General features: G+C 48.5%; 1 protein-coding gene across 1 annotated transcript in view; it reads right to left on the bottom strand.

The window, feature by feature from the left end:
• The window catches only part of EFCAB6 (EF-hand calcium binding domain 6), a 322,393-nt gene that overhangs the window by 83,658 nt on the left and 224,053 nt on the right, over positions 1-14,682 (bottom strand). Inside the window, 1 exon segment of the mRNA XM_006866905.1 lies at positions 8,210-8,328. Coding sequence (XP_006866967.1) covers positions 8,210-8,328 — 119 coding nt within the window.

Below are 14,682 nucleotides of genomic sequence, written 5' to 3'. Positions count from 1 at the left end.
TGGGGGTCTGTAGGCCCCTCAGGAGAACACGTAGGTGCCCGCTGTGACGTGCATCCTCCTCTGACCCTCGGTTCATGAGAGCTGTCAGGAAGTTCCACCACCCTCCATCCTTCCCTGGGTCTGTGGGCTCCACCTCCCTGCCATATACCCCCCCACACACACACACACATAACCCCCTCCCACCCCCCCACACACGGGAGTGCCCCTCCATCATCCATCCTTCCCCTGGTCTGTGGGCTCCACCTCCCTGCCATATACCCCACCCCTCCAACACACGCACACATGGGAGTGCCCCTCCAACATTCATCCTTCCCGGCCCCATGGACTTCACCTCCCAGACACACACACACACACACACACACACACACACACACGGGAGTGCCCCTCCATCATTCATCCTTCCCCAGCCCTGTGGGCTCTACCTCCCTGACATATACCCCACACACACACACACACATACACACAAACACACAGGGAGTGCCCCTCCATCATCCATCCTTCCCCAGCTCCGTGGACTCCACTCCCCCTGCCCACACACACACAGCAGGAGTCTAGGGAATTCAGCGGCCTCTCCATCTCCCACCCCCACAGTTCCCTTTCCTTCTGGGCCAGTCCTACAGCAGGCATCTGGTTACCACCTGCCTGATCCAACATCTCGGCCTGGTTTTAATGCTGTTGCAGAGTCAGCGCCAAGTCATGCAAGCCCGTGTGTCACAGGATGGATTTTCTTGGAAGCAGACTGCCAGACTTGGGTGCACATGACCTGCCAACCTTTAGCAGTTGAGTGTGTTAACGGCTTGTCTGACCCGGGGACTCTATTATAAAGTAAAGTAGAGGGTCAGCAAAAACCAGGAAGCCCCTCAGGCCTGACACGGTGGCTGCTACAATGGGCGCAAACATGGCAGCGATTGTGGGGATAGCTCAGGATCAGGCAGTGCTTTGTTCAGAACCGACTCGAGGGACCAGATGACAATAACTGCATGATAAAGGTAAGGCTGGTCTTCTCGGAGTATCATCCCCCTTACTGAGAAACATCAGCCCTCAGCGCTGAGAGCTGAGTGATGGATCACCGGAGGGCCCAGCTTCCTTATCTCTTTATACCACGTGAGGATCAAGAACATCCATGGATGGCTCACACTGTGTTGTTGCTACTATTACTGATGGAAACCCCTGAAGGCCTTTCTAGGTGTCTGTTATTGGCATAACCTCCAACCATCCCTGTAACCACGCCCTGCCTTCATGCAGTGCACTCTGCTTTGGAAACGCCAACACAGATCAGCACACCAAGCAACAGGAGGCGTGTGGCTGCTGTCCCCACTGGAAGGCTTCCGGTAGCAGGAAGGGCCAGGCTGCTGATTCTCCTAACTGCTGGTGACGCAACAGGAAGGCTTCTGAGGGGGAGGGTCTCCTTGTAGTCCACTCTGTGTCAGAGAGGGAAAGGCTCCATTCCCTGACCTCCTCCAGCGGCCCCAGGACCTTGCAGTAGCATGGGAGGGTAGTCACGACACCCTGCGCAGCAAGCTCCCGACTCAGTGTCCCTCCTCAGAGCAGGGTTCTGAAGAGTGATCTCACACTGACCGACAAGCCCTGGGAGGAGACAACCTCTCTGGGAACCCTTTCTCCCCTCCTGTGAACTCCTCGTGTTGACAGGGGGGAGCACCCGTGAGGGCTGGGACTTAGAACAGGGTCTGGGATGAGTGGGTTGTGGGTAAGCTCCACCCATCCGGCCTTCTACTCGGGCTCGTCTCTAGTTCTTGTGTGACCTTCCTGACTCGAGGGAAGCTCAAGGAGACAAACAAAAACAATCACAAAAAAATCAACCCAAATCCCCACCAGGTGCCCCTGAGGTGACTCATGGCACCCCCACACACTCCCCTCTGGGTGTGCGCTCCATAGGTGTGCGGCGGCTGATGTTTTGGGAAGTAGACTGCCCGGCCTTCCTTATGAGGTAACTGTGGGTGAACTTGAACCTGCAACCTTTTACGTAGTTGCCAAGAAAGGAAGCATTTGAGCCTGTTTCATCTTTGTCAACAAAGACGGGGGTGGGGCAAGTCTGCCTGAGGAAGAACTACCAGCCAAGTGACTACCAAGCACAAACTCTAAACACGACACTTGAACTGAATGAAAACACACTTCTTAATTACTTCATTAATAAAGATCATACACATTCTTGTCTCATCTCAAAGGAGCCCAAGACCAGATTGCACAATTGCAATGCAAATATTGTTGTGAACGTGAATAATAAGAGAGTTAATTCAGCTTACACAACCTCATCCTTCATTACATAATCCTTTGTGTGACATTAAAAATAAAACCAACGTGCCGATAAAGGTTGAATTTTAAAATGGTTCTGCAACAGATGTGCACATAAACAGTGGGCCCATAAAGCTAGCACTTACACATGGCACCGGACACCAATCTGAGATCATCAGGTGACATCTGCCTACTTAGTGGACACACCAAACTCAACTGCACACAAGGTCTGGATACGCTCACATCAAATGCTTGCTTCTGGCTGCCTCTTACGCTCCATGTAGACACTTGATTCTTACATAAATATCACAACTGTCTTCTAAAGCCACTGATCCCCAGAGTTAAGGGCACAGTCAGCGGTTGGGGAAGGCCCCAGATGGTCCTGGATGTGCAGCAAGGGTGGACACTGTTCCTGGACATACAGGATCATCTCGGTGCCATCTCTTCAGACCACGGGAGATGGAATCACGGCAATCACCACGTGTTCCAAGTCCCCACGCAGATTCGGGACCTTCCTCAATGGTTCCAGTAAGGGGAGGCCCAGCCTGGGGTGAAACCAGAGAAGGTATGTTCTAGTCTTGGGGCAGTCTAGCCGGGGTGACATGGCCTTGGGGGAAACCATGCTGGAGACAGAGGGCAGGACTGGACTTGCATCTTCTGGAAGCTGGGATCTAGCACTGGGTCTGGTACAGTGGACCTTTCCGGTCCACCACTGCCTAATGACCGGCGAGTGAAAGAATGAACGTGTACACAGCTGCCTCTTCCTTATCCTTCGCTATCTCTCCAAGGCCAGTCAGCACGTGCTCCCAAGAAGTTCTGCTGAAAGATCCCAATCTCAAAGCTTCCATGAGCCCTCTCCTTCCACCTTGCAACATCTCCTGACTGCTGCTTCCGTGAGTACTGATAGCTGATCTGAGCAAACTGAAGTCTCTGACAACGTCAATCTTTTTCCATTGATATGGATGTTGTTTATTGGTCCAGTGAGTGGTGGGTGAGGACTTTTGTTTTCTTTACATTGAGGTACAACTCCTACTGAAGGCTGTGGTCTTTGATCTTCATCAGCATTTTAAGTCCTCTTCACTTTCAGCAAATAAGGTCTTATCACCTGCATATCACAGGTTGTTAATGAGTCTTCCTTCAATCCTAATGCCTCGTCCTTCTTCATATAATCCAACTTCTCAAATTATGTGCTCAGCACACAGGTTGAATAAGTATGGTGGAGGAATACAACCCAGTCACATACCTTTCCTGATTTTAAATCATTCATTGTTCCCTTGTTCTGTTCACACAACTACCTGTCTATGCACCGGTTCCTCATGAGCACAGTTAAGTGTTCTGGACACCCATTCTTTGAAATGCTAACCACAGTTTGTCAAGATCCACAAGTCTTGACTAATACACAACCCTAAAATAGGGTGCTTCGTAGGTGCTTAATAATGTTGGCAATCTTTTTCTCATCTGTATTGTGTCATATTTTCTAAATTTATGTTGTTGTTTTTTTCTTCCCAAAAAAGCAGACTGCTGTTTTCCTACTTGCTCTGCGTATTCACGTTAGGTGGTCTTTCCTGACGGCACAACCAATGACATGTCAGGAGCATCCTGAGCAGATGTGGTGAGTCACTCGGGTCCTGTCTGTCTCCTGGCTCCCCGTGGCCTGCACATTGGGTGCACCTCTGCCACCTGTCCTAGACCACGTTTCTCATTGTTAGGGCAACTGGAGAAGGCTTCTCGGCACCATGACAACCCGTCAGTAGCCACCAGCTCTCTCTTACCCACCCATTTCAATGGACCATGGAGTTTCAACGGGTGCTGAGCAATCACCAGGATTAAGATCAAGCCCAGGAGGGTGCATGCAGTGAGGACGGTCCAAATGATACCATGAAACTGAGATCAGGATGAATGACACCCACAGGTCACCACTGTCTGTCCCCTTGCCGTGTGGGTTCTGGCTGCTTTACTGTTACCATCATTTCTTTAACTTTATGCTTTTCCGGATCAACACCCATGGAAACAGTAGGCAAGAAGTCAAATGATGTTCCGCATCGGGAGAATCTGCTGCAAAAGAACTCTTAAAAGTGTTAACACGCAAAGATGTCACTTTGAAGGCCAAGGTACACCTAACCCAAGCCATGGGTCTTTTCAATCACCTCATCCGCATGTGAAAGCTGGATAGTGACTACAGGAGACAGTAGGAAGAACCGATGTATCTCAGTTATGGTGTTGGTGAAGAAGAGTGAAAGAGCAAACCTGTCTGTCTTGGAAGAAGTCCAGCTAAAGGACTCCTTAGAAGTGAGGCTGGCAAGACGTTCGTTGTCTTATGAACTGTGGACATGTGGTCAGGAGGGTCCAGTCTCGCTGAGAGTCTTCACTGCTCCACTTTACCCAGCATGATGCCCCTCTCCAGGGACTGGTCCCTCCTGGCAACATGTCCACAGTACAAGAGACCCAAGTCTGGCCATCTTGGTTTCTACGGAACATTCTGGCTGCACTTCTTCCAACACAGATTGGTTTGTTCTTCAGACGGTCATCTCTCTTATCCCGGCCTCCCTCTCCGAGATGACACAGCTCCTCCTCCTGCTAGGTCTGCTGGGATGGCTGAGTCCCTCCCTCCTTCCACCCTGGCTCAACCCTTAAAAGTTCCTACCCCTGTTGTGGCCAGAGGCATCTTTCTCCAGTGCAGGCTGCCATGGCTCCTCGGTGACTCAGCTCCCCACAGGGTCACACAGGTCACTCTGCAGGCCCGAGAGCATCATCGGCCAGGTTTTTGAGGAGGGGCATTATCTGAGAGGCCGTCCTCACTCAATCCCATGCTCCTCCTCACACATCTCCCTCTGCACTGCCCACAAAAAGGCTGCTTCTGGTGGAGTGGACAGAGGACAGAGTCCAGCTGATGGAGGAGGAAGGAGGTCTCTGTGAAGCCCCCTCCCCTTCTGCTCCTCTAGAAGGGGGGTGGGGTAGGGGACAGCAGCCTCCAGATCTGTGAGGGACACCACAGGCCTTTTGAAATCTGAACACTGACCAGTGCCCCGAGTCTCCTGGGTCTTGACTGCACCATGTGATAGCCATGTGACTCCTCCAACTCCCCATCTTCCTTTCCTTTCTCTCTCTGCACACACGTCCACATGTCCTCTCCCAGACTCCCCTGTAGTGGACCCAGTGCATCCTCCTGCAAGGATGATGGCTCACAGTCCCCAGCCCAGCCCCACAAAAGCAGACATGACCCCGCCACCCCGCAGGACAGACACAGGAGAGCAGCCGAGATGCCGGTACTGTTTGTCAGGGCAGCGAGCCTGCGCAAATACTACCACTTGGACAGACAGACACCAGGGCCCAGCTTACAAGCCACGCATCCCCCCTCCAGGACCCCTGCGCTACAATGATTAACAAACAAGTGTTTCCTCGTCCTAAGACCACGTGAGCATCTTAAGAGGACAAGCTCATTATTGTCTGTTCGTCGTGTTCTCCCCAGCCCAGCAAAGATGCGCATAAGCAGGTGTTCAAGCAACGTGTGCCGAATGAACAGATGAGGAGAGGACTTGCTATGCTTACTGAGTGGTGACATACGTGTCAACCTATATTCTTATCAACTTTTTAGTGAAGTGCCATCAAGTCGGTTCTGACTCACAACGACCCTGTGTAGGGTTTCCAAGGATTGGCTGGTAGGTTGGAACCGTCAACCTTCTAGTTAGCAGACCAATGCTTATCCCAGTATTACTTAGCTATATTAACTAAGGAGTCCTGGTGTGGTGCTGTGAGCTAATGCATCAGACTTCAAAGTCATATGAACTGCAAGGTTGGCAGTTCAAGCTCAGCAGCTGCTCCTTCAAAATCCTATACAGGGTCACTATGGGTCGGAGTCGACTCGATGGCACTTAACAACAATATTAATTAAGGAGTCCAGGTGTGGTACTGTGGGATAAGTACTGGACCGCAAGTTCGTTTGAACCACAAGGTCGGTGAAAACCCTTATACAGGGATGGTATGGGTTGGAACTTACTCCACGGCACTTGACAACATATTCATTAACCCTAAGCATCACAACAAGGGGCTCTGTGGCGCTGTAGGATAAGCACTGGACTGCCAACCACAAGGTCACAATTCAAAACCAGAAAGATGAGGCTTCCTACTCCCATAAGGGTCACTATGAGTCAGACTGAGCCGATGGCAGGGTTTGGGTCTGAGGTTGAGGCCTCGTGGCAACCCTAGGCAACAGGTGTGATGAGTCCTGCTTTGCAGGAGAATGAGGCAGACAGAGGCAGAATGAGGCTGTGGGCGGGGAGGAGGAGTCAGGGCCTGAGTCTGCCTGCTGAGCTCACACCTCAGCCTCTCTCCATCTGCAGTGCACTGTCTGTGATGAAGGCCAGCCGTACACCAGGAGGCAAAACTTGGACTTCTGACAACTTTCCTCTTTAAAAATACTTTGAGAACTACTCTAGTGTGCCTAAGTGACATGCACGCTTCTCTCCAAGGAGAACGGAAGCAGGCGCTCTTCCACCTCCAGGAAGAGGGCCCGGGAACCTGGGGGCTCCTGACTTCCCACCTCCATTCTAAGGCCAGGGTTCAGCTCAGAGGCCCGTCCTGCCCACTAGGCCCCCACCCCATCCAATGTCTTCTCTGAACTATCCCTGACACACCTTCCTCAAGCCTTGTTTGGCTTACACCGTTCAATGCTGGATCCACACTGGCCTCAAACAAGGCCTGGCGAAGTGGCCTAACCTGACGCCTCCCTTCTGGCCCTGGGAGCCGCAGGCTAGCGCTGATAGATGGCCCACTGGCTGTCCTGGGGTTCAGGCAGTCTCTTCTACTCACTTTCTTCCACGTCACTTCTACCATACTGACCCCCCCAATGACCCAGGCCCCAGTCCTGCGTATAATGATCACGTCACTTGGCACTTCACATGGTCAACACTCGACTCTAGCTCTTGGTGTGAATGCTTTCTGTCCCCTGACAGACTGAAGACGGGGCTTTGGAATCATCTCTGAACCATCCAAAAGGCCTATGTGGTGAGGGATGGGCATATCCACCTGACTTTTGATGACTCAGAGCCACTAGCCCACTGGAGAGAAAATGGAATTGATCTAATAATAATAATAATAATAAAGATTTCAGTGAGAACTTCAAGTTGCTTTTCTAATTTAGACACCAAACAGCCCACTTAATTCTAAACTCGGCCAACATTTCAGCCTTCCGCTTTGAACAGATGAAAAGCTAAAAATCTGGCAGAGCCTGTCTCCGAGGCGTGTCTCCTGAGTGGACGCGCAGCCACGGTGCTAGCTTGGGGGACTGCAGTGGTCGCTCACACAGAATGAAGAAGGATGTGCTTCCAAGAGGGAGTTAAAGCTTACAAATACCTCACGCTATAAATGCCACTGGAAACTTAGACATCTCCCTGCTGGGAGAGGGGTATATTCTAACTGGAGGCCTAATTCAAAATACGGCTTAACTTAAAATACATTTTGAAAAATGGAACCAACATTCAATGCTATTTTCCATTGAAAAGACTCTCGGGAAATAATGCCAAGTTGCCCAAAGTCATTTGGTCATTTCCTTCCAGCAAATTACTTATCTACAAAGCAGGGTGCAACCCTCATATTCATTTCTGGGCAACAGGGAGAAAATGGCTTTCCTTCTAGCGACTGCAGCTCTGTCTGCCAAGCCCGCTGTATTAGAATGAGGTCTTCCAAGAGGGACTTGGTACTCTCAAAAAGCGGACGTGCTGGCTCCCACTAAAGGTTTCTGGGAAACGCAAACCTCGCAAGCGGAGGACTGGTGATGGGTGTTTAGCCTGGCCCTGCCAGTTCCTGAAGACCAGGCTGCTGTCCTTGAGAAGCAAAGAAGCAGGACAGACAAGACACGAACGAAAACCACTTCCGGCCTCCCACCTTGCCGCCAAGGAGTGACGAGAGAGGTGCACTGGATTTGCTGCAGTGAGCCCATCTTCAGCTGATCACTTACCTTGTCCAGAGCTTTTCAAATTCTCTGGGTGTGAGGGGAATATCAAAACCATACAGAGCGTTCTTGATGTCCCGTCGTCTAAGAATGCCATTGTTCTCATTATCTGTTTCTATAAAATTCTACAAAATGAGAAGGTGCTAGTTAGTAACATATACAATGGCTCGGTAAAAGGATGACAGGATTTCCAATGATCAGTATGCAGAGCCACTTAAGGCTTTTTTCTCTCCATCCATCCTCTTATTTACTTTCTTCTTCTTGTTGTTAAATGTCATCGAGTCAGTTCTGACTCATGGCAACCCTGTATAGGGTTTCCAAGGAGCGGCTGGTAAGCTTGATCCGCCGACCTTGTGGTTCAAATAGACCTTTCAGCGTAGTGCATTATCTTGCAGTCACAGCAGCACTCCAGGAGCTTAGATAAGGAAGTAATTAAGAGAGTAATTGGAGTCCTGGTGTGGCGCTGCGGGTTAGTGCACAGCACTGCAAGGTCTGTTTGAACCACAAGGTTGGCGGTTCAAGCTCACCAGCAGCTCCTCAGAAACCCTATACACTAGACAAGGTTGCTATAAGTCAGAAATGACTCGACAGCACATAACAACATCTAAGCTCCAGACATCTTCGCCCTTCCTGTAGAGAAGGTGACAGAAGAAAACACAAACAAGTATCCTGCTTTGGAAGGGTCATCGCTGGTTACCCGTGGACTCAGGTGTGGGCCCGGGAGTCTTCTCCAGACCCAAATCATGAATTTAAACCCAATTTGAAACAAGGGTCAACCAAATTCACTGGAAATGAGATTGCAGTCCAAGGTGCTCACTATGTGTTTGTCATGTGGGAACTGAGGGAATTTATGGTCCAGCCACTAGGACCAGTTGATATGGTGGCCTTTTAATGTCCCCCAAGGGATGCTAAGGGTATCTAGGGAGTTATCAGGCATTGAGGAGGCCCAAAGACTCGATCTATAACTGCTACTACACATGGTGCTCAGGACTGCCTTAAACTGTTTCCAAATTGCTCAAGGAGTCCTCCTAGAGGGAGACCTGAAGAGTATGCACTGGGGTGGGTCGGGTCCCCTCCAAAATCCATCTTCTTTCTGGAATCTCGGAATGCGTGTTTGGAGATTGGGTCACAGCAGATGTAATCTGTTCATGTAGGATGAGGTCCGGTATTAGCTGTTCCCTTACAATACGAGAGAAGAGACAGCGAGACAGACGCAGACGTACACGGGGGAGGAAACAGAAAAGAACGCTCTCTGACAAAGGTGGTCTCCCGGGCAAACGGAAGGGCCGTGTTTATGGAGTGTTTGGCTTGTAAGTCTGTAATTAAGTACTGGTGGTGGTGTGCATGTAGTCGGTTCTGACTCATAGCGACCCGGTACAGGGTTCTGAGGCTGTAAATCTTTACGGGAGCAGAAAGAATTATGTACTACAGGATTGGGAAAGAAAAAGGAGTCACCTAAAATGCTTCCTTTATGTTTATTGGGCACATCATGTATAAAGACCTAACACACGTTAACAGCAACATCTAAGGGGAAGATCATCACAGGGATAGTTGGTGCCCATGACTGAAGTTAACGACTTGAACGTAAATTGTTGTTGTTAGGTGCCATCATGTCGTTCTAACTCAGTGTGACCTGTGTAGGATTTCTGAGAAGTGGCTGCTAGGTTTGAACCTCTGACCTTGTGGTTAGCAGTCCAGTGCTTATCCTATGGTGCCACACCAGGACTTCTGAATTTAAACTAGACTGTTGTAAATATAAGACTTAAATGTCATACTAAATGTCATCCTCATGGTAATCAACAGTTTTTCTACCTTTTTAAATTCATATGGAATTACAAGGGATCCAAATAGACAAAGCAATCTTGAAAAAGAACCAAGTAGGAGGACTTGCATGTCCCAATTCCAAGATGCTCTATACAGCCGCAGTAGTCCAAACTGTCTTCTACTGCTAGTAAAAATAGAAAGACCAATGGAACAGAATTGAGAGTCCAGAACTAAATCTCTGCGTCTGCAATTAATGCATCCCCCCCTCCCCAAAGTCCATTCAATGGGAAAGACTAGTCTGCCAAGAAACGGGGCCAGACTAGCTAGATCTATTTTCCCAGAACGAAATGGAACCTAAACCTCACACCATACACAGAAAGTAACTCAAAATGGGCAAACGCGCTAAATGTAAGAACAAAAACCATCAACTCTCAGAAAGACAGCTACCGGGCAAGGCTTTGGGGCCTAGCTTTTGACAATAGATTCTTAGACGAGACATCCACAGCACGTTTGAGCCCACTGCTGCTGCCACTGTGTCAGGCCATCTCGTAGGGGGTCTTCCTCGTTTCTCTGACCCTCCACTTTACCAACCATGATGTCCTTCTCCAGGACGACACAGCTGAAGTATGAGAGACGAAGTCTTGTCATCTTGGCTTCTAAGGAACATTATGGCTGTACTTCTTCCGGGGCATTACTTATTGTTGTTAAGTGCTGTTGAGTTAGCTGTGACTCATAGTAGAACCCTGGGTAAGGTTTCTGAGTACAAGATGGTGGGTTTGAACTGCCAACCTTGAAGTCAGAAGTCCATTGCTTATCCTACAGTGTCATACTAGGACTCCCTGGTCCCCATTAGTCATTGTTGCTGTTGCTAAGTGCCGTCGAGTCAGCTCCGACTCAAGGGTGACCCCGTATAGAGTTTCCTAGGAACTGCTGGTGGGTTGGAACCACCAACTGTGCTTATCCTATAACACCACAGTAGGACTCTCCATCCGTCATTAGGAAAATGCAAATCAAAACCAAATGGACCATCAACCATCATAGGCTTTATCCCCTGTTAAAGTTTTCAGAAGCTAGGCAAAGCAATGCAGTGCCTAGCCCTCAAACGTGCCATGTGCCTTTGCTCTCAGGTCAAGAATCACTGCGCAAACAGAAATTGTTACCTTTTTTTTGCCCTGCCCATCGTGTAATTCAAATGTCTAGGGACATTAGTCTCGCTCATATGATCTGAGAGTAAATAGACAAAGGCTCACAAAACAGGCTAAATGCTTTAGAGAAAGGAAGACCGCTTAAGGGAAATAAGACCCAATAAATCCAGACTACACTCCCAGCTAAGGTTACTCAAGGTATAAGTAGATTTGCGTTATCTTTCAGTAACCCAGAAATTAATTGGAACTTAATCCAACAGCATTTTAGGAGGTTGTGGAACAATATACACTTGTCTGGGGATATTCATCAGCTACACGCTCAATTTTATGATATAAGTAATTCTCAAAGTGAACACTGCGTGGCTACCCATTTGCTACCCATGCTAGAGAATAAGATCCCCTAGGAACCGGATTGAACCTCAACATAGTGATCCTGCTTGGTCACCTCAAGCAAGGTGGGGGCCGGCAACGTCGGGCGCATGGGGTCCCCAGCTGATCTCCTCCCTCCCTGCCTTCCTCGGATGGCGGCTGTTTATGCTGGACGTGTGGCCAGAGACGGGTAAGGATCAAGTGGAACCTCGGCTACTTGGGACAGAGACATTGCCATGCTGCAATGAGTCTCAATGACTGGTAAGACTGAGGAATTCGTACTGACCACCTAAGACAGGCAGCGTCCCTTAAACAATCAATAAAAAAGGAGGACTCAGATGCAGACAGCACAGACCCGGTCAGGAGGCCAAGCCCCTGTGGGCCCAAGCGTTGTTGACCGTCCAAACCATAGGCTCTGAGGATCAGACTCTAGCCACCTAGTAGACATAGCAAACTGTCCCTCATCTGATTATTCAGTAATGCTTGTTAGTAATCTCATACGTGAGCCCTGGATATCCACAGACAAATGTAAAAACCTCCCCTAAAAGCCGAGACTGTAAATTCCAATAAGCCAAGTCCCCCCCCATCCAAAAAAAAAGCTAAAGAGGATAGAGAGAAACACTGTAAACTGATGATATATAGTGGGGATAATAATCAATGTAATGAAACAAGCTATATGAATGGTTGAATGTGAAGCTGATGATGTGCCCTGTAAACTTTCACTCAATGCAAAATAAAAACATTTAATTATAAAAAAAAAAACAAAAAAAAACCAAAAAAAAAAAACCAAATGGAGATTCTACTTCTTTCCAACTAGGATGGCTATCATCAGGAAAGTGGAGCACATGTGTTGGTGAGGCTATGGAGACAGTGGAACCCTTATTCACTGGTGGGGATGGAAAATGGTGCAGTTTCTGTGAAAAAGAGTTTGGTGATTCATCAAAAAGTTAAACACAGAACTACTATTGGTATTGCTGTTAGGTGCCACTGAGTTGGTTCCGACTCATAGCAACCCTGTATAGGGTTTCCGAGGAGCTGCTGGTGGGTTTGAACTGCTGACCCTGTGGTTCGCAGTCCAGTGATGACCCTACAGCGCCACAGAACTGCTCTCTGACTCTGCAGTTCTATTTGTAGGTTTATACTTGTTGTTGTTGTTAAGTGCCATCGAGTCAGCTCCAACTCATAGTGACCCTGTATAGGGTTTCTGAGGAGCAACTGGTAGGTTTGAGGTTAGCAATCCAGTGCTTATTCAACAGTGCCACACCAGGGCAACACTAACCTGTGGTTGTTAGTGGCATCGAGTGGGTTCCAATTCAGAGCAATCCTGTATAGCGCTTCCTAGATGCAGCTGGTGGGTTTGAACCACCAACCTAGTGGTTAGCAACCCAGTGCTTATCCAATAGCGCCACACCAGAACTCTGTAAGTACATACTCAAGGCTTGAGGAAGACTTGAGAGCAGGGACCAAACAGCTCCTTGTATACCAATGTTTACTGCTGCACTATTCACCCTAAATGGTAACAACCCAAGTGTCCATCAACAGTGTAATGAATAACCAAAATATGGTCCATCCACACAATGGAATAGGACGTTATATAAAGCAGTGACATTACAGTACATGCTACGACACAGAAGTCTTGGTGTGGTGCTGTGAGCTAATGCATCAGACTGCAAAGCCATTTGAACTGCAAGGTCGACGGTTCAGGCTCACCAGCTGCTCTATACAGGGTCGCTATGGGTTGGAACCGACTTGACAGAACTTAACAACAACAACGACACAGATGAGCCCCGGAACACAGTATACTAAGTGAAATAAGTCCATCACAAAAGGTGAAATATTATATCATCCCACTTACATGAACTCCGCAGAACAGGCAAACGCAGCGAGACCAGGTTTATCAGTAGTTACTGGGGGCAGGTGCGGAGTCCTAGTGACGCGCTGTAGGAAACTCACTGGACTGCTAATCACAAGCTGGTGGTTCAAACCCAGCAGCTGCTCCTTGGAAACCTCTTTATGGGGTTGTTATGAGTCTGAACTGATGCAAGGGTACTTCACAACCACGACAACAGGGGCCGGTGGGAAGCCAGTACTTCAGGAGTTTGGTAGTGTCAATAGTAGCTCAACAGGGAGAACGCAGTTCATGGCCCAGAACTGTATCTATAAAAGCGGTGGCGATGGCACACGTTTTGCTGTACAAGGGTTCTTCAGAAAGTTCTTGGAAAAAATCAGTACCTTTCAATTCTGATTTTCCTTCTAGTTTTTGAAGCTCCTTCCTACTACAAAGACTTTTTTTTTTTCCATCATAAAGAAAGCTATTTCTCTGTAAATGAACATCTAAATATGGCTTTTTCATCCTTTGTAAACTTGCTGAACTAATAGAAAAACCCTTGAAGAAGAACAGGGTTGAAGAACCTGCCGACCAGTGCTACTAAAAGGTATGATTAAGTTTTGTTGTTGTTAAATGCCATCAAGTCATTTAAGTTAGAGCGACAAAAGTTATCTGGTACTGTGACAGGGAAATTGACCAATAAAACAGAATAAGAATCCCAGAAACCACCAGGAACTATCGTGCAAGGCAGAGGCAACACTGCAGATTAGGGAAGGAGGGAGGGATGAGCTTGGCATTAAATGGTGCGGGGACAACTGGGCATCCACATGAAAGCAAAGTGGAATTGGATCCCTCCCTCACACCATATATGACAGTGCAGCCTGGGTTCCAAGGCCGAATGTGAAAGGGGAAACTGCAGCGCTCTTAGAAGACCTTCCTAACTTCTGAACCAAGACCTGCAGGGAGATAGTTGGAGCCCTGGGGTGCAATGGGTTGCTACCTATAAGGTCAGCAGTTCTAAGCCACTAGCTACTCTGAGGGAAGAAGGTGAAGCCACCTGTGTCCACAAAGATTCAAAGTCTGGGGAACCCTATGGGGCAGGGTGAAACAAACTCAGTGTCAGCAGGGTCTGTTGTTACTTAGTTGTTGTGAAGTGCCGCCGACTAAGTTCTGACTCATAGCGACCCTGTATATGGTTTCCCAAGAGTGGCTGGTGGGTTTGAGCTGCCAACTCTGTGGATGTTAGTCCAGTGCTTATCCTACACCACACCAGTGGGACTTAGGGAACTATTAATACATCTGACTACATGAAAAATTTATGAATATGGAGGAAGGGGATGGTAGAGGAAACAATCAAGTCTAATTTGATCCCC

The sequence above is a fragment of the Chrysochloris asiatica genome, unplaced genomic scaffold (genome assembly GCF_000296735.1).
Source record: "Chrysochloris asiatica unplaced genomic scaffold, ChrAsi1.0 scaffold00097, whole genome shotgun sequence".
NCBI lineage: Eukaryota > Metazoa > Chordata > Mammalia > Afrosoricida > Chrysochloridae > Chrysochloris > Chrysochloris asiatica.
Note: the sequence above shows the minus strand (reverse complement) of the source record. Positions and strands in the feature narration are given on the sequence as shown.